The sequence below is a fragment of the Diabrotica virgifera genome, chromosome 2, assembly GCF_917563875.1.
Source record: "Diabrotica virgifera virgifera chromosome 2, PGI_DIABVI_V3a".
Classification (NCBI taxonomy): domain Eukaryota; kingdom Metazoa; phylum Arthropoda; class Insecta; order Coleoptera; family Chrysomelidae; genus Diabrotica; species Diabrotica virgifera.
This window is the reverse complement of record NC_065444.1, coordinates 121,009,339-121,031,140: the sequence shown is the minus strand read 5'-3', so window position 1 is coordinate 121,031,140 and position 21,802 is coordinate 121,009,339. Positions and strand designations below refer to the sequence as shown.

General features: G+C 31.3%; 1 protein-coding gene across 4 annotated transcripts in view; it reads right to left on the bottom strand.

Annotated features, from left to right (window-relative positions):
- LOC114325217 (Ca(2+)/calmodulin-responsive adenylate cyclase) overlaps positions 1–21,802 on the bottom strand; it is an 897,698-nt gene that overhangs the window by 109,271 nt on the left and 766,625 nt on the right. For all 4 annotated transcript variants that reach the window (XM_050642766.1, XM_050642767.1, XM_050642770.1 and 1 more), the window contains exon 10: positions 4,543–4,728. In XM_050642766.1, coding sequence (XP_050498723.1) covers positions 4,543–4,728 — 186 coding nt within the window. The remainder of the gene's footprint in view (positions 1–4,542; positions 4,729–21,802) is intronic.

Here is a 21,802-nt window from a genome sequence, read left to right as displayed (position 1 = left end):
CCGAGAATTTACCATTCGACTAAATGTGTTTCATCAATAAACAAGTGTGAACGTCTACCAATTTTTTGTTCCACTCTATCGAGCTAATATTTACCACTCCGATATCCACAATTAAACCAGCGACCTAACAACAATTCAATCAACAATTTATACAATTATTTCTGGTCCTTCGAGCCGGATTATGACGGTCTTTCGAGCCGATATCCAAATAATGAAATTTTATTTACACAACAAGACAGAGGTATTGTATTTAAAATTTGTATCGAGTATTGTTGTGGGAGAAAATTTATTTAATCTTGGAATTTTTAGTATACGTCACGAGAATTCTTGGTTTAGGGTATAAAGAACTGAAAACGTTCTTGAGTTTGATGGATATGTCGTCAACTTTTCCGCTACCCTTTATTATTCTGAAGTTTCCAAAATGCATAAATCTTTAAAACAATGTTTCGAGTTTGTAACTCAAAAAGCAGTAAAGAACGATATGTAATTGAGTGAGAATAAAAAAATATGAAAAAAAAATTTTAAGAAACGCTTTTCTTTAGTTACGAGTGACTAAAATTAAAAATATTATAAAAAAATCAACTAAAAAGCAAAAAATAAAAAAAAATTGAAAAAATCTAACACATCCGTCAAAGAAAAGCGTGGTGCGTGTTCATCGAATAAACGGTTTTCGCCCCACGCTTTTCTTTAACGAATGTGTTAGATTTTTTCAATTTTTTTTTTGCTTTTTAGTTGATTTTTTTATAATATTTTTAATTTTAGTCACTCGTAACTAAAGAAAAGCGTTTCTTAAAATTTTTTTTCATATTTTTTATTTTTTACTTTTTAGTCTTACACTTTTTAAAAATTAAAATATATCGTCATGTTTATTAAAATATGTATAAAACATGATGTACTAACATGAAAAGTAGTCGGAATCACAAAAAATTTGAAACTTTATTGTTTATTAATGAAGCATAACGTAAACAATTAACGTAAAAAGTTAAATTATGTATTGTTCATATTATTAGCTATACAATCCGTAAAAGTTTCAAGTTTTTACATTGTAAAAAACAAGAGAATTTAAGCGTTTTCCATTAAAATCTTTTTTTTTATTTAAACAATTAATAAACATGAAATATTTTTTTTATTGACTATTCGTGTATTGTTCCCGCGAATGCATATATCTGCAAATTTTCATTCATTTGCATTGAAAAAAGGCAGTCAAATTAACGTCTAAAGATTTGACGCAAACTATTGAACTAAATAAAAGCGTTTAATAAAAATGGTAATGAAGCTAATCATTTGACGGTATCTGGAGATGTCACATGGAAGAAGAGAGGTTTTATCACTTTCATGGAGTTTTTTCAATTATTGGGAAATTAGCAGGAAAGTTATTGACTTGGAGGTAAAATCTTCGTTGGGCTTATCATGTAGTAAAAAAAGGAGTGAACGAGGTTGAGTTTTCCATGTGGTATGAAGATCACAAAATTCAGCTAATCGGATCCGCTGGCAAAATAGAATGGAATAATTCATCCGTAAATATTTTTAAAATATACACAGAGTTGTATAACGTATTTTACGTTAATTATATCGGTGATTCGCGAATTTCGTTGATGCAAAGCCATACATAGATAATTTCGTTATAAATAAATTGAAGTGTGTTTATTAGATGTAAAAAAGAAAATAGCACTGTTAGAAAAAAAGAAAAAAGAAATGAACCACTGTCAAAATGGCAAATCTTCAATCACCGATACCCCTAAAATGACTAAGTTGATTCTAAAACTTATTCGAGAAATGTCTGTTTTCTATAGGTCTTGCTATTCAAAGATATCTAAATACAGACACACGGCACAAAGATATCCAACCTCGGCACGAGTATTGTAAGCTGGTATGCTGCAAAAAAAATTGGAGAAATAGCAACGATTTGGTCAGAAAATATTGACAAAGCTCCTATTCCTCAAGCCAATGGAAGGAGAAGCGAGACATCCAAAGAGGCCAGAATTATGAAAATAATGAGAAAGGAGACGAGTAGACAGACGAAACTTAACAATGGTCTTCCACAGGGTTCTGTCCTTGCCCCTTTATTTTTCAGCCTCTATATTGCTGACATGCCTGAAACCGAATCTCGGAAGTTTGGATATGCTGACGACTGGACACTTGCAACAAGCCACCAATCTTTAGAAACTACAGAAATCACTCTCACGAATGACTTATCCATCCTCAGCGAATACCTTAAGAAATGGAGACTACAGCCAAGTACTACAAAAACTGAAGTATCAGCTTTTCATCTCAACAACAAGCTGGCAAACAGAGAATTGCGAGTGTATTTTAATAATAAGCTGTTAAAACACAATAAATACCCGAAATACCTTGGGGTTACTCTAGACATAACGCTCACATTCAGAGAACACCTGACGAAAACAGCAGCAAAATTGAAAACACGCAACAATATAATACAGAAACTCTGCGGCACTACATGGGGGTCCACAGCATCAACATTAAGATCCTCTGCTCTTGGCCTGATATATCCGGTGGCAGAATACTGTGCTCCAGTGTGGCTAAATAGCAGGCATACCCACCTGGTCGACACCCAACTAAACCGTGCTATGCGTATGATAACAGGCACAATTAAGCCCACCCCTACAATGTGGCTACCTACCCGTAGTAATATAGCACCACCCAACCTACGCCGCGAACATGCATTGGTTAAAGAATATAACAAAATAATGGACAGTCGCCAGCTTCTAGTCCACAACGACATCCCCGATATTCTTGGAAACCGTCTCCGCTCCAGGTTACCCCCTCTACAATCTGCTCAAGCGCAGCAATCCAACTTTGACTTAAATACCCGATGGAGAGAAGATTGGGAAAGTAGGACAGATCCGCATTACCATAGTCTACCGGACATCATAGGGAAACCTGGCGAATTTGAACGTCCCCGTAAGATTTGGGCAGCCCTTAATCGAATTCGAACAAACTGTGGAAGATGCGCCGACCCCCTCTACAGATGGGGTAAACTCCCCTCGCCTTCTTGTGACTGCGGCGCTGCAAGACAGACGATCGGTTACATTGTTCAGGACTGCCCACGCAGAGCATACACAGGCGACCCTATAGACTTTGTAATGGCAACAGAAGGGTCAATCGAATATATAAAAAAATTGGACACCTGTTTGTGATGCATTGTATAATGCATAAATCTAAATGTATTCTGTGATGTACTTAAGCCATACGCTAAATAAATAAATATGAAAAAAAGCTTTGACCAACTATTTACAGCTTTTACAGAACAATCAGAGCACCCGATATGCACCAGGAATTTCTGATTAGGGATAAAAAATAAATATCACTATTTTGCCCGATACAAAAAATTCGATAGCACAAAAATACTTCAAACGAATTTTTCTCGAAATCACATTTTTCAAAACTGGGAGACGTTTTTCTCAAAATATACTAAACCAAACTCAATAAACCAATTTTTTTTATACTTTATATATACAACTACTAAATAAATCTCTAAAAGTTAAAAAAACACGTCACCTTTTTAGTACAGGGGTAAATTCACCCTCAAAACAGGTGTTTTTTCGAATTTCTTCGAACGAAGGCATCTTTTGGAAGACGCCCTCTGCAGTGGTGAAAAACAAGGAGGAGCGCCAAAAACATTTTTTTGTATACCTCAAAACCTTCGTAACACATTCGCGTACGCTTGGTATATTTTTGACCTACTCACCACCTCACCATTTTTTGGTGGAGGAGCACGGTGGAATAAATAAATGCTTTCCCACAGCTGTCTGCAATTGCAGACACGCCTGCGAATGTGTTAACAATTTATAAACTGTAAAAATTATAACCATAAGTAATATAATTTTTTTTTCATTTGAAAATTGTCTTTTTTTCCAATTCTAAAGTAAAAGTTTCCTAATAGATGAAATAAATAAAAAATAAAATCAATGGGAAAAACCCAATAGTTGGCTGTATACCATAGTTTAAAAAACTCATACAGAAGTAAAAAACTTCAACTTCTATTCTGGTATAAAATCGTTTATTAAAAAACTATTTAAAAGTCATTCAAATGGATTGCAAAACGTTTTCGTTCTAATTCAGAATATCTTCAGTGCATTCTGCTGAGTAGTTTGAAACTAGCACACTATTTAAAGTAGTAACCCCATACTATATGGTTTAAATATCTTATTTTACTAGAACATGGTGGCCAGAAGTCGATGTTGTTAGATATAATAGAACACATGCTCAAAGGGCAACATGGTTCCCTGCTCGAAAATGCTAGGTACTTGCCAGTTCAATGAGCACAGACCAACTAGAATATAAGTTAAAGTTTTTTACTTCTGTTTGAGTTTTTTAAATAAAAAATGTTTGCGGTACTGTACTGCGGAATTTTAGAGAATTGTAGAGCCTTTAATTAAAAAAGGTTTTAGAGCAAAAAAAACAAAATGCTTCTTCTTTAACAAGATCTAAAGAAGCAGTTAACACAAAACTTTCCTTGTGTATATACACATTTTTATGTTCGCTAAAAAGTTGCTGTCATAAATATTTCAATTATATTACCTGATCTTCTTTTTGTCGATCCTTGAAACAAAGTGTGAACAAGTTGACATGCGTTGATTTTTCTCTATCGACGCTCCTTGCTTCGATAGCTTGAGCCAAATATTTATTCACCCTATTCGACGGCTGGTGATAAACGCTGGAATGCCTTTTTTTAAATGGTCTTTTGAATTTTTCTGTTACTTTGTTCTAAAAATTAAAAGAGGTTAAACTCTGTAATGAATGCGGAAGGAGAAAGAATTAACCAAAAAAAGGGTTGTTATCTGATCCAACTAACGAGTTTTCTTTTTTAATGTCTGTAAACTTGCCAAGGAAAAAGGTTTTGTAAAAAAGTGATATTTTACTGTTTACGAGTATAAAGAGAATTTAAAACAACACAGCTATTGTAAAGTGTGTTGCCAATTATTTTCTTTATTCGACTTACAAGTAAAATCATTTTAAACATAACGACGGTTGAAAGGTAAAAAGTTGTAACCAAGAAATCAATTATTGATCTACAAATTAATGAACAAAATTATTAGGTTAAATCCTCATAAATTTACTTAATTCGAACGTTTTTTCTACTTCCTGAAAAAAGTTCATTTGTGGGTTACAACATTTTACCTTCCAACCGTCGATAATACGTACAATAATTTATTAATACAGGCTAAATAATCGAAAATGGTCAACCATAAGATATAAATAATTAGTAAATATTAACTTTATTTTTGTTACAATGGATGCCTACATGAAAATCTGAAAACTTTCTGTCTAAAAAGATTAGTATATACTAGAAAATAAATTTACTTTTTCTTTTAAAGCGTTGGGTCTATGTATTATCTTTTAAAAAAACATCCATGTTTTGCATATCATAGTGACTGACATATTCATAGTGACTGGCATGTTGTTTACTTTATTTACGGAAATACGTATTTATAAACTGCATCATAATTTGATATTATCGACCTGTATTACTGTTAACATAGAAAAACTGAGAATACCAAAAATGACAGTCTATTTTTTACCCAAATTTAAAACACATAGGAACTAAATTCTTTCTTCTACACCTGAAACTCATTACCATAAAAATAATAACCATAAGACATATTGATAATAATTAAGATACCTATTGGTAATAATATTTCTGATGTATTTTTGTATGTGTAATATTACAATAATAAACAGAAAAGTTAACTACCTATGCCGGGGACCTCAAAATCAACCTTGGAAGATGATCCGAGACCCGGCTGGGTGGAAAATTTGTCTTTATTAAAATATTTCTTCAATGAAAATAATTTCTATCCTTGTGGGATCGGTACTCACCTGAAGAACCGCAGACGTTCGAATTCAATAAGCGTCTCTCTGTAAAGACTTTGTCGACTTTACTAAGTCACATGACATTTACTCAACAGACACACTACACATTACTCCCTTGAGGTAAAGATAATAATTATTTAGCTAAAGGTTGCAAACCAAGGCCAGAAAACAAAACTTTTCAATAACAAAGATTCTTTTTTGAAATTAGGTATCTTACAAAATAGTGTCTGCCTGCACTTTTTTAATTATGAACAGGTGCATGTACTGTTCATTAGATGCGCCCTGTATAAAACTGTTAGTTAGTTCTTTCTTTTAGTTACTAAACTTACGTGCATAGAAATCGGCCCACTTAAAAATTTGGTCATTTTTGATGTTTCATATTTCCTAAACCTGTTGGCCGATTTAAGTGATTTTTTGAACATGTTATAGCCTGATTCTTTAAAAATACCACTGTAATAATATTGTTGCTAGACCGGTAAATTTTCATTGTATACCGGGTGTACCAATCAATCTGTGTTTTTTCTCAAAGTTCGCATCACCCTGTGGAATATTCTAGCATTTATAAAATACAGAAATTAAAACCCAACTATGATTATAGCCTCAGGTTTTATTAATATTTTGTTTTTTGATTCATTCGTTAATGGATAATAAAAAAGTTTTAAAAAAACCCATCTAATTTCATTGGCATAACTCAACTGGTTTTAAAGCAATAAAATAAATCTCCAGTTTGTAAGAAAAAATTCAACATCCCGTATCTCGGAAACGAAATATTTGAGGACATAAGTACTTTTATAAAGCCTACTGTCATTATTTTTTCATGCAGAATTACCCCTTAAAGTTTGTCGCACTTACTTAAAAACACCGTGTATTGATGAAGAACATGTCTAGTTGTTAAAGTACCTAACTTTTTATTATCTAACATAAACGAATGAATCAAAGAACAGAATGTTAAGAAAACCTGAGGCTACAGTTGGGTTTTAATTTCAGTATTTTATAAATGCTAGAATATTCCACGGGGTGATGCGAACTTTGAGAAAAAAACACAGTTTGATTGGTACACCCGGTATACAATGAAAATTTACCTGTTTAGCAACAATATTATATATAAATAATACAGTGGTATTGCTAAAGAATCAGGCTATAACATGTTTAAAAAATCACTTAAATCGGCCAACAAGTTTAGGAAATATGAGACATCAAAACTGACCAAATTTTTAAGTGGGCCGATTTCTATGCACGTAAGTTTATATGATCTATATCAGTTACAACTTTATACTTTCAGGTTTTTTGAAAGTTACACCAACAATATGTACCTACATGCACCTCCCTCTCATACTTTTCCAGTAGATGCACCTCCCTCTCTTATACTTTTCCTTCTTTTCCTAGAGAAGTTTATATTTACAATAAACAAAGAAGTTTCAAACAAAGTCATTGATAATAATTAATTTTCTAAGAGTACTGTGTAGTATATGTTGAGTAAATGTCTTTTTACTTAGTAAAATCGACTTCAATTGAATCCGAAAGGTCCCTCAGGTGAGTACCGATCCCACCAAGATAAAAATTATTTTCATTTGTTAATTTTTTTAATAAAGAAAAATTTTCGACCCAGCCAAAATTCGAACTCACGACCTTTGAGTCCAAAGGTCGTCTCTCGTACCACTGAGATACGGAGAGGTATTAATTTTTTAAAATCGTTTTAAAAGTAAATGTGAAACATTTATTAATATTTCAGTTAAGAGTATAAGCTCAACATATGACCATCTCCCAAATTTAGCATTTCCGTAAGTTTCTGCATATACCCATTTAAGTCAAGAGAATACAGTGCTAGCCAAAAGCTAGCCCCTCCCCCTCTTATCTTTTGAAGGGTTATAAACGGATGAAGGCTCCTCAAATAGTCATAACAGGTGACGAGATAATGACAAATGACGTTACAGAGCCACTTTGACCGATAATTTTAAATGGGCCCTTTTAAATGGCAAGTGATATCTCGTTTGAAAGGTATTGAAATTACCTATTCAATTATACTAATTTTGTTTGAGTTAAGTTGATTTTGATAAATAAATTAAAAAAATAATAAAATAATTGTAGTTTCGCATTTAAATTCGCAAATGTAGTTTCGCAAAATAGCCCAGTAAATGACCGTTTTAGAGTGTAATTTTCAGGGTCAACTCCGAATTGCATGAAATATTTGGATTTAGGTTGTACTTATCGTCCCCATCAAAGTTGAACTTGTGCCGTTGGTTGCTTTTAATTGGGGGTGCCAGTCACCTCCTTCTCGGGGGTGAAAAATACCGCGTTTAAAATAAGTCCGGAAATGGATAAATTGACTAATTCTAAGCAACTTTTGTTCTATAGAGTTTTTGTGTAAGTCAATACTTTTCGATTTATTTGAGATTAAAATGTTTATTTTTCGACAAAAACAACGTTTTTAAACAGGTTTTCGCAAATAACTCAAAAAGTAAATATTGTATCGAAAAAATATTCTTAACAAAAATGTAGCTTATAAAAAACCGAAAGAACTCGTGTATTATTTAAATCTATAAACCCAGTAAAAGCAAAGTTGTAGCTCATAAAAAGTACGTTCTTATTCGTGAAATTCCAAATCGAATATTTCAAAGCGAAATAACCAAAAAATTAAGCAATTTTCGGGAAAAACTTATTAAATTTTTTTAAAGTGTTTAAAAAAGCTTTATTTTTATTTTTTATAAAAGTTTCTAGCAACAAAACTACACGAGTTACGCTCAAAATAAAGTTGGCTCCTTTTTTGGTTGAAGAAATCGTGAAAATCTCCCCTTATTTAGCGTCCTAAATAAAATTAATCGTTACCGCTTTACCTTTTACTTAATATGTATGTGTATTGTTAATATGATCTGTAAGTTTGACCGGTTCGAAGTGCTTATTTAAAAAAATTGTTTTATAGTAAAACAATTTTTTTCTAAAAATTTTGGAAAAATATCCTTTTTTTAACTTAAAAAGTATTAGTCATACGAAAAAGCTCAAACAATAAAAAATGTAGATTTTGCTTTTATAAATATGCTAGTTTCATTTTGTTTTTCTGTAAGACAAAAATTGGTTAAGGTATGGTTGTTCAAAGTTTGCATACACTCGTGATTAGTGACTCGCTCAAACCCTTTCAACTACAACTCTTTCAAAAATAAACAATTTAAATCGGTGAAACTTAGAGATCATTTAAAAAAATATATAAGTAAAGTATATTGTTTGTAAAGCGGTAACGATTAATTTCATTGGGGGTGCTAAACAGGGGGATATCTTCACGCTTTTTTTAACAAAAAAAAAAGGGTCAACTTTATTTTCAGCGTAACTCGCTTAGTTTTATTGGCAGAGACTTCAAGCAAATTAAAAATAAAGCTTTTTTAAACACATTAAACAAATTTTAATGGGCTTTTTTCCGGACTTATTTTAAACGCGCCGTTTTTCACCCCCCGAGCAGGGGTGACTATCACCCCCCAATTAAAAGCAACCAACGGCACAAGTTCAACTTTGAAGTGGAGGGTAAGTAGAACCTAAAGCCAAATTTTCATGCAATTCGGAGTTGACCCTGAAAATTACACGGTATCGCCGTATTTCCCTTTCATTTAATGGGCTAAAAAAGTTGACGTTTTTAAATTCTCTAGTGGTTTTTACACCGTAGTCAACTTTATGGACAAGAAACCATATGCAGACGTTTGAATCTATATTAGTTAAATGCGAAACTATAAAATTATTTTAGTATTTATTTAATTTATTCATCAAAATTAACTTAAACCTAAACAAAATTAGTATGACTGAATAGGTATTTTTAATATTTTCAAGTTAGATATCGCCATAAGGTCCCGTTAAAATTATCGGTCAAAACGGCTCTGTAACGTCATCTGTCAATATTACGTCATCTGTTATGACTAGTTGAGAAGCCTACGTCCGTTTATTTCCTTCCTCCAACTTTGACTATTATAAGTATAACCGTTCAAAAGATTCGAGGGTGAGGGGACTTTTGGCTGTCACTGTATATACTATAAATTACATCTTCACCTTTTATTATTTAGATAAGCCTTTTAAATCACTATATTTAAAATACATGACCTACAAAAATACGCTCTTGAGAAATTTTTTATTTTTGGAGGAAAAAAATTGGACTCGTTTTGATTGTGATCGATGCGTACAGACCCTTTTGTTGGTTAACTGTCTGGTTTAATAAATCTAAGGAGGAAATGAAAGCAAAAAGCACATTTTCATGTCACGTGATACTTTTGTGTGTAAAGAGAAAGCTTTTTCGTGAAGTTCGTGAAGGAACGGGGAAGGAGAGAGGTATCAGCTAGCAACAAAAACCAAGCCTAGGTTACTATTAGCACCGTTCAATAATCAGAAAAATATTTACAGGTTTATAAAGAAGCTCTCCAATCAAGATTTTTTTAATTGACGTGGAATACTTCTATCGAGTAGAGTGAAAATGTTGCTTATTTCAAAAAAAATTATTTTTCAATCACCTTCATAAAGTTGTCAAAAAAGTTTGTTTTATAGTCTTATTAATTAATTTATTTAATTACTGTATTAACAAAATTTTTTTTAATAATGTTAATATTAACTTTTAATTTTATTACAAAAATATTTATTGCTAAGCAATAAATATTTTTTATAAAAAGACATTAGAAAAAGAGAATTTTCTATTTTAATATACAGCGTGATAAATAAGGAAGTCTGACTAATCTTACAAATCGTAATAGATTTAATATTTGTTTGGACATCCTATATATGCGATAGAAAATTGGTATAATATAATGAACCTTTGGTCCACGATAAAAATATTTACTAAAAACTATTTATAGACAAAATAATATGTTATGCTTAAATACATTCTTTTATTTTTTATATTAACCACCACACTCAATTTCTTTTTTCTATTTTTCCAATAGCATTTAAAAAATCTCAATTGAGAGACCTGTAAAATTTAGTTATTCCTCTGATCACTGAATCACTAGCAATAAAAATTAAGCAGACTGCATCATTAATTTGTATCATTAACGGTAATCAGTACTACTTCAAAAACAGTTTTCCTTTTGTAATTATTATAACGCCAATAATATTACGACTTTTAACAAATAGTTACACAATTTTACTTGTTAACGTAACCAGTGTCAAAATTTTGGTATCTAAACTATCTAATCTATCTAATATACATCTATTAATATACACTTTATTAGGCATCAACGCTCTTTCGGTAGGGATCTATGGAAGAGTATCACCGAGACGCAAGCCCTTATCTCTTGCCGTACTGATTATTCCAGTCTAAGCCCTAGATTTATATTCAGATTTTTAAACCACTGCGTTAGCTTTTTTATTTCTCAATTCACCGGACGTATCCAAACATTCCGTATATGTATTTGGCACCTAGGAGTTTTCTATTGGTTCTTTGCGGCACGCGGTCATATTTCAACCAATACGCGGCGAGGTGCCAAACGCATATACGGAATGTTAAATATTCGTAGGCCGAAAAAGACACTTTTCATTAGAGTCAGTTAAAAGGAGATTGATTAAAATACTTGTTAATGTATTATTAAATAAAAATAAAACAATAGTTATGGTATTTGGAATGTTATTTGGTGCGAAATTCATATGCGGAATGTTAAATATTCGTAGACTAAAAAAGACTACTTTAAGTAAGTTATAGAAGACTGATTTTAAAATATTTTGTTAATGTATATTAAAGAAAATAAAACAATTATTACCTATATGGAATGATATTTGATGCGAAATTTATAAATGGAATGGTATGGTATCTATAGATTTGAGAGACTTTATTATTTCTTTATTTGACTTTCGCTTACGCAGAATTTTTAATGACTTGCACATTTTGTATAGTATGTTTACATTTACATTTGTATGTTTCAGCTATTCAATTCTGTTATTTCTGTTGAAGTTTAGGGCTGTGTGCTACCAGACGAAAATAGTCGCCTTTTTTGATCTACGAACATTACACATTCCGTATATCAATTTAGCACCAAATAACATTCCATATGCTATATTTCTTTTATTTTTATTTAATAATACATTAACAAGTATTTTAAAATCAATCTCCTTTTAACTGACTAATAAAAAGTTATCTTTTTCCGTCTACGAATATTTAACATTCCGTATATGAATTTCGCACCGAATAACATTCCAAATACTATAATTGTTTTATTTTTATTTAATAATACATTAACAAGTATTTTAAAATCAATCTCCTTTTAACTGACTAATAAAAAGTTATCTTTTTCCGTCTGCGAATATTTAACATTCCGTATATGAATTTCGCACCGAATAACATTCCTATATGCGTTTGGCACCTCGCTGCGTATTGGTTGAAATATGACTGGGTGCCGCAAGGAACCGATAGAAAACTCCTATATGCCAAATACATATACGGAATGTTTAGATAGCTCACCGGACCAGGGTTTGTAGTGTACCGGTCAATATACCTTTTCCTGTGTGGTTTAAAAGTTTTAAAAAAATATTAAAACAATTTATTTTGTATCTTTTGTCAACCCTACAGTAGGTAAGACAATACATGTTTGCGAACAGAATAGGAATTTAGAACCTGATTATGAAATAAACAGGGAGTAATGGTTTTTTATCCATAATTTCTTAAAAGGTACATTTATTTGAGTTTCTATAACTTTATAATTTCTAAAAATTGCACGGAAACTTTGTGAAATACAGGGAAGGTGAGTTTTGCTCAATTTAGGTAGAATAGAAAAAGTCTAGGGGGAAGAAAATTGAAGAAGCAGATTGGCCAGGAATTATTTTGGAAGAAGATAAGAAAAAAGATAAAAATAAGGGAATCAAGAAAGAGTCATCATCGTAGAATGAATGTTTGAAGAACTCAGTTTTTAAAGTTTTGACACATAGAACTTTTGTAAAAGGTTTATATAATTGATTACAAAAAAGTGAGAGTGAAAGTGATTGTTTTATGGGAGTCCTGGATAGATTGAAGATTGCTGAACACGAGATACACTGTAAGTTATTTGGTTTCCTTTTTGACGTGGCTGAAGAAGTTTATGATACTGATGTTGGTCTGAAGGACACAAACAATTGTGGGTTACGTTCCGATATATCTAGGACACATTTGAAAAAAATTTTTTGATTAGAGGCCAGAAACTGAAATATGAACTATTCATTTTAAATTACAGGAATCTCCAATTTAGTCAGACAGTTTTCCGTGTGAAAGTAAACATTTTTTTTAAAACAAGGAACCCGTTGCTGATTTAATGTGGACGTTTGAAAATTTATTTTTACTATTTAAAGGATAGTCAATAGTACTATCAAAGTAGTTTTTGATCTGATCAGATAATTATTAGGAATGCTTTTTTATATTTGACAAAGTATTTTTTTATATTTGACACAGCATTATTTTATTTAGTGTAACTTTAACCTTCGTGTATGCTGCATATTTCTGTATATCATATGTAAATATTTTTTTTATATTTAGGTTTTATGTTTTATTTTTAATGGCCTTCTATGAATCTAAATGCTACACAGAATAAATTTATGAAGCGCAATGAGACATTAATTTATTATTTTAATTGTTTTTTAATTGTATTTTTTTGACAAATAGATGGAAATGTCAATAAAGTAAATTGTTATATTCTTCAAGCAATATCTTTCTTATTTGAAAAGATAAAATAATAAATCACAAACGAGATTAGATTCCAATACCCGTTTACAATCGACACCCCAAAAACTTCACGTATAAATGAAAAACCGAAAAGTTTTCAGATTTAAATTATTATTTATTATTTTTAATAAATTTTACATCTGGACTTTTCATCTATTCTTTATGTATAAACTTAATCTAAAATCAACCGCCATTTTATTTTAAATTCAGTTTTCTTTTTGAAGGCTGGGAAGAGAAAAATGAAAAATTCTATGCAGCGATACTGTAGATCCAAAAATATTTGAGTACAGAAATTGCACTGGTTGAAACTAGAGACGTAAAACATGTAAATACTGGTCACTCACAAATAAATAAAAATGTAAACCTTGATGTTTTATTAAGTGTGGAATCGACAAATGCTGTGGGATAAGCAGAGAATCTTCAAATTACTTCAAGGCAAATTAAGTAATCAAAACCCAAGCGTCATTTGGCAAATCATTTTTTCTACTGAAGCAACCTACTTTTTACGTGGGACAGTGAATCAGCAAAACTGCAGATATTGTTCCCAACCCCACCCGCTGGGGGCGATGATTGCACAACTTATGTGGTAGTTTGGGAAATCCTTTTTTTAGTGCAGGTTTGGATTCCTTTGGGAGACTTTTCGAATTATTGATAGATGGTGCTATAACCGGAAAAACCGATTGATCATGATATCCTAGAAAATTTATTAAAACGGTCTAATATCTCTAGAACTACACTATTAAAAACACGTGTTTTATATGTTTCAAAAGTCTATCGAATAACACCAAACACGACCCCTACCTCTACCCCTGGGGTTAGGGCGTCAGGGGGTGGGAACTTTAAAATCTTAATAGGGCAGTCAATGAGGGTATGTGGCTTCGAATTCTATCCTACTCTATCGATTTACGTGATATTTTCACAGTAAGTAGGGAATAGCCCAAGAAACAAAGTCTACCCTATGCCGATGTGTGCTTTTGTCTTGGGGGCGGTTCCCACCCCTTCTCGGGGGTGGAACATTTTTTGCTTAAATAACTACGGAAGTTGCTAGAGAACCTAATACTAAGCAAAAACTGTTCTATAATTTTTTTTCGAAAACTCAATACTTTTTGAGTTATTCCTGGTTGAAAATTGGCCATTTTCATTGAAACATAACACCTTTTCAAACGGTTTTTTGCGAATACCTTAAAAACTATGCATCTAACTAAAAAAACTATATAAAACATTTTTGCAGCTTATAAAATAACAAAGAGATTCTTTCCTTTATGAATATTCTAGTTATAACACAAAAAGAGATGTGGTAAGTGAAAAAAACTTGTTTTCTTGGTGCATGCTCAAATCAGTGTATTTAGCGTAACAGAGAAACGGTCGATTTTAGGTGTATAATGCTACCAATAACTTTTATTGTGATTGAAAAAACCTTTAAAATAAGCAGTATTAAATGTCGATTACATTCAAACTATGCGACATAAACTGTAAAAAATTTGATGACTAACGTATTTTAAGAAAAAAATGAGAAGTATATTTAACCCCTCATCCACAAGAATTTAAATGCATCGTTTTCCTTCTACAATATATTTTACTATAGTGTTCTTTTATGTTCAAAAAGTTGGGCGGGTTTAAAATCAATGGTTTTTGAAAAAAATAAGATCAAATTATTGAGCGCATTTTTAAATTTTCTTAAAAATCTTCCTTTTTCTCCATGTAACTCGAAAATGATAAGAAATGCCAAAAAAAAGATGCCATACAAAAATGAAGGTTTCTTCTAGATAAACATTTTGATTTTATTTTTTATAACAGTATCTCTTATCATTTTCAAGTTACATCGAGAAAAAGAAGATTTTTAAGGAAATTTAAATATGCGCTCTATAATTTGATCTTATTTTTTTTTCAAAAACCATTCATTTTAAACCCGCTCAACTTTTTGAACATAAAAATGACACTGTAGTAAAATGTATTGTACAAGGAAAACGATGCATTTAAATTCTTGTGGGTGAGGGTTTAAATATACTTCTCAATTTTTTTCTTAAAATTCGTTAGTCATAAATTTTTTGCAGCATATCTCGCTTAGTTTGAATGTAATCGACATTTAATATTGCTTATTTGAAAGGACTTTTTAAGCACAATAAAAGGTGTTGGTAGCAGTATATACATAAAATCGACCGTTTCTCTGTTATTTCAAGTTGAATACACTGCTTTGAGCATGCACCAAAAAACAAACTCTTTTTACCTACCATATCTCTTTTTGTGTTATAACTAGAAGATTGAAGAAGGAACGAATCTCTTTGTTTTTTATGAGCTACAAAAATGTTTTATATATATTTTTTAGTTAGATGCATTGTTTTTAAGGTATTCGCAAAAAACCGTTTGTAAATGTATTTATTATATTTCAATGAAAATGGCCAATTTTGAACCACGAATAACTCAAAAAGTATCGAGTTTTCGAAAAAAAATTATAGAACCGTTTTTGCTTAGAATTGGGTTCTCTAGCAACTTCGGTAGTTGTTTAACCAAAAAATTTTTACCCCCGAGAAGGGGTATAGGGTCATAGGGGCATAGGGGCATAGGGTAGACTTTGAATAAGGAGATATTTTCAGGCTATTCCTAAAATTTCATTAAAATCCATGCAGTAGGATAGAATTCGGAGGTAATAACCTGTTCTTGCTCTCATTGACTGCCCTATAAATAGAAAACGGCATTTTTGCCAGATTCGGATTTTACAAAAAAATCGTAAAAAACTATATTTAGTACCATAAAAACTACTTCACCGACTTCCAATCAGTATTTTTGTTTTTCTCCAAATACAGCACCATCTATCGCGAAACAAAAAAAAAAGTTAACACCTGTTTACTTTTTGTTCGTAGTATTCGAATCTGCAATAAAAGATGGGTTTTTCATTAACATTTCAAAGTTTTCCCCATCCCACCACCAGGGGGATGTTCGGTGTCATTCTAAAGATTTCTGAAAAATATTAAAAACATGTGTTTCGGTGTTTAATTTTGCAGTGCATTGCTCCAGATATTAGATCTCTTTCATAATTTTCGTAGTTTATAAGGGTAAATCACTAGCACCATCTATAACCAATTAAAAAAAATGTTCCGAATCAAAATTAATTATTTTTTATAAGGAATCAACAGTATTAAAAAAAACAGCAATTAATTTTAGTTTGAAAATATGCGAATCGTGTAACCTAAAAATACCTTGGGGGTAGAATTGAAAAAAAAATATTGCAAGTTTTTTAATCGCCCTTATTAGAATCTCAATCAAAACAGTTTTCTATTTACTGCTTTACATTTTCAGTTCAGCGAGAGACTGCAAGTAAACGATAGCTGGGAACATTTCGTTTATATGTAATATGTATATAAAAGAAAATAAGTTTAGTATCCCTTATTACCGAATATTAATTATAAAAAAACTTTTACTGTAAACTCGAATTAATTGCAAGCGTTTCCTGCAATGCGTATTCTCGGCAAACGAGAATGAACGTAAAATGTTTTGCACATGTTAAAGTTTTAATTGGTTTATAAAGTTAAAATATTTTGGTATTTATTAAATATTATTTTAAATTTTGTAAATTCTAATAAAAATAATGAGAGATTCTATTAAGTAGGAAACACGTTAACAAGCAAAATCTACCATATGCCGAAGTGTGATTATACATTGGGGTACCTTGGGATACTACCCCGATTTAGGGTTGGAACCTTTATATTGAAAATAACCTAAGAATCGATAAAAAATATTCTTCAATAAAGATTTTTATCTACTCTATCTCATATTATGTATAAGTTTTTAGTTTGTGAAAACTGTCATTATAGATAGCAATGCGTGAAGGATTTAAAGTGTGCGTGAAGTAACAATGTATTTTAAATGGGATTTACTTTTTCGCACTGTTGTTTGGCACACTTTCATATAATCCAATATCCTTAACTTTCGCGTTGTCATGGTGATGATATGTGAGCAATAAATTACAACAACAGTTTTGAAAGTTTTGTGGTTTGAAAGAAGTTAGAATTTTTAAATGTCAAAGTTCTAAAAATTGTAGAATAGAAATGAATTCCTGTGACGAAGAGTTACAGTTTTTTTATTTGTTTATCGTAGATAAAATATTGTATGAAACTGTGCGTGAAGTACTTTTTGCGAATTTACGCGATGTGTAGCACTCGCTCCGCTGTCGCTCGTGCTCTAAACATCGCGTGCTTTCGCAAAAAGCATACTTCACGAACTGTTTCATAAATAACTATTCTAAGAGATTACTATATAAATCATCTATAGAGATTTTTCGAAAAATAAATATTTAGACATTTTCGAGATTGAAAATTTCAATGTCATGTTCAAATGTTCCCATGTTTTCTATCGATTTTTCACGAAAACTGAAACTTAACTTAAGTCAAAAACTGAAAAAACTGAAAGGGATAAAATGTAGCTCATAACAAATCAAAGATTTTTACTACAAGACTAATATAAACCGAGTTATAACTCATTGAAGGCGACAATTTTGTATTTAACGAAATTTTTTTAAAAAGTTAGACTTTGTAGAGCTCGCTAACATATATGAACTAGGGCAGTTATGATTAAAATAAGGTCGACTTCTATTTTTTTCGCGCGAAAATACCAACAATACCACACTTGTTATTTCTACCCAAATTGCAATTAAACGTTATTCATTTCAGATTCACTTTATTGGAGCATCAGTAATGGGATTCAAAAGTTTGAACAATTTAATTTAAATAAATTAAAAAAATACGGCTACAGTAAAAAAATATTTTTGATATTTTTAAAAGCATCCCTTTTTTGAAAATAAGTACGGAACTATACAATCTGTAAAATTTGTTATTATAACCGTAGATTTCGTAAAAAACTAACTTCTTGTTATATAGCAAATATTATGCTTTTTCTACAGTTTTGTAATTATTTTGAATTATTTTATGTATTCTTATTTTTATTACAACTCCCTCAGTACATACACTACAGAGTTCTGCAAAGTTTCATTTTAATGTTTTTAAGTACTTTTCTTGCAGTAAAATTTATTCCAAAAATTGGATACACCTTTAATAAATTATAACTAGGTTTGTGTTAGGCTTAAGGCACATATAAAAAACCAATATCTTTCATTTTTTGTAAGCTACAACTTATCACTTTACAGTTTTTTCAATGTTTTTTGAGTTATTTGTGAAAAATCGATTAATAACATAAGAAAAACTTAAATTTTCAATCACGAATAAGTCTAAAAATATTTATTTTTCGAAAAACTCTATAGTGCATTTTTTTGCACAGAATAGATTTTTCTATCGATTTTTGAGGGTTTATTTATGAACCCTCCAGTTCAGGGGTATATTCCATACCCAAGGTAAATGCACACTTCGGCATAGGATAAGTAGAGGTTAATTCCAAAATTTCACCAAAATCGATACCTGTTGATAGAAATCGGGGTTACTTTCATATTTTTACCGTGGTACGCTGGACTAATATTTACTAACGCTTGAATAATGTTTGTCTAAGTAACGTCGTACATAAATAGACATTTTAGCTACCAAAATATTGATCACTGTTTTATTTCTTTCAAATTTGCTCTATTATTCTTGTGTGGAATAATACAGATTAGTTTGTAAAATAACCAGTTACATAAAAAGCATGTTAGCAAACTATTATTTAGTATTATCTATGTATTCATTCATAATTCGTTAAGCATATTAGTTTATAAAAAAATTTAAAAGCAAACAATTCTAGCACATTCAGTGTTAATAATAATATTGCTATCACTGCGACGTTACTAAAAAGTGTCTTCATAAACTTCAATAGAGGGACAAGTAAAAAATTGCTTCAACGCTATTTTTTGATTATACTTTCTGTTACTATACCAACTTTTTTACTAAGCTTTATCTTTATGTATTATTAGCTTTGTTCTTAGACAGTCAATGACTGGTTTCTGACAGATTCGCATGCGCAGTTCCGTTTTCAAGCGCTTGAGAACGGAACTGTGTATGCAAATCAGTCAGAAATCAGTCAGAAACCAGTCATGGACTGTCTGCGAACAAAAAGCTCATATAAAGGTACGTATAGATATGCGCGCCAAGCATCTTGCGCCGTGTGTGCGGTACGCGTTCGTGGCGGGTTCGTTAGATTAGTACGCGTTAGTACGTGTTTTCAAGTGGCACACAAACGGTGCGCACACGATCCAACTTCTGTCGGCGCCAAGAACGCACGGCGAGAAGTGCGCGGCGCGCATATCTATACATATCTTTACTGTTATAAATCGTTTAATTTGGAGTCACACTTTTACAGCTTTTACTGCAGCTATTTTTTATTTTCTCAATCCTTACTTTATACTACACGAGCGGTTTACCTCATAAGCAGAGCATAATCAGACTATTTTTTTTCATTTCTACCGCACAAAACCTTTTTTATTAGATTATGTAATAAAATATAATTTAATTTGTCAAATTACGAATGTATTTTAAAAAATTTTTCCAAGTGGACCGAAAATTGTTATAAACAAATCTGATGAATATAAAAAACAATTTTCCGAATTGCTTGGAATAAAATGTTTTTCGACGTATTAGGTCTGGATCCCGCGTATGAAAAAAAAGTTGATTAATAGCAAGCTGAAAATTTGTTAATAGCTTAAGGGTGTCTAGTCGGACAAACTTTGATATATGGGAATACTGGAACAGGGGAAGTTTTAATTGTGGAACAGGTTAAAAATTTGGAACGGTCAGACCACGAAAACGGCACATGTATTTTGTCCGACAGAACAGACTTAAACTCTCCCAACAGAGATTAAACTCTCATGCAAAAATCAGACTGCTATTTATCACCAAATGGGCGTTTTAATGAGTGGAACATGTAGAATATGTTAAATGACAGGAATTATGACAGGTGATAAATATCAGTCTGATTTTTGCATGAGAGTTTAATCTATGTTCGGAGAGTTTAAGTCTGTTCTGTCGGACAAAATAAATGTGCCGTTTTCGTGGTCTGACCGTTTCAAATTTTTAACCTGTTCCACAATTAAAACTGCTCCTGTTCCAGTGTTCCCATATATCAAAGTTTATCCGACTAGACACCCTTAAGCTATTAACAAATTTTCAGCTTGCTATTAATCAACTTTTTTTTCATACGCGGGATCCAGACCTATATCTGATACGTTTCGAAAAAAATACGTTTTCTCCCTCGGTAATTATTCGAAAAATGCTTCCGTTTCGAGTTTGCAATTTTTTGTTGAAAACATGCTTTGATTAGTGCCTTAATTTGGATTTTTTTTTCTAAATAACTACTATGAATGAATGTATGCAAGTATGCAATGTATGCAGTGAATTGTAATTCTACAAAAACTTTTATAATCTTCAATAAAATAGAAGTAGGAGTATTTTGACAAGGATAAATGGTTTCTGTCTCGCTGGAAACATAGACCCAAATAATACGAATATTTCTTTGAGTAGTTTACTGCGATTGTGTACAGCGGTTGCAGCGATAAAATCGCGCGGTGCGTACAAATCATTGTTTAAATTTCTTTGTTTAAGATTATGTTTTTAACAAGATAGAAACTACGCATCCTTTCAAAATGATTTTAACGTGTACTTTGAGATTTAAAGATTATAAAACTTTTTGTACAATTGCAATTCATTTAGTAGTTTAAAAAAATCCAAGAATCACTAATTAATGCATTTTTTCAACAAAAAATTGTAAATAACTCAAAAAGGACGCATTTTTCGAAAAAATAGCAAGAGCAAAAAATGTATATTTATTTATAGGATATATTTTTTTGATTTTAACCTAATTTAACAAATTCATTTATTTGACGCTATTCGCGAAATTTTTTTTTGTTGATAACAATTTCCGGGTCGCTTAGAAAAATATAAAAAAATACATTTTGAAAAAAGGGTTGGTGAGATAAAAATGCAAAAAAATAGTCGGTAATCCGCTCGCCTATAAAACGGGATGATAGAGAACCATCTTGACTTTGTCATAGTTGTAAGATAAATTCAAATTCTCATTAACCTATTTTAGGTTTAAAAGAAATCAATGTTTTAAAGAAATATACTTGGTACTGTCTGAATATAGACTTATAAGGCAGAGGTCTTGTTTTTTTATAAAGCATACATACGCGACGCATACATATGGCGTAACGCTATACGCGGCGTCCGGTGTTTATTGGAGACCACCGCCTTAAAGTGAAAACTAATATTTTTAAGTATATACGATCGGTATTACAGATTAATGGGGATATACATCAACATGTAAATCACTAGCGGCTAAAAACCAGATCAGTAATGATGCCAGACATATTTTTATATTTTATACTTGTAAAGAAATAATTCC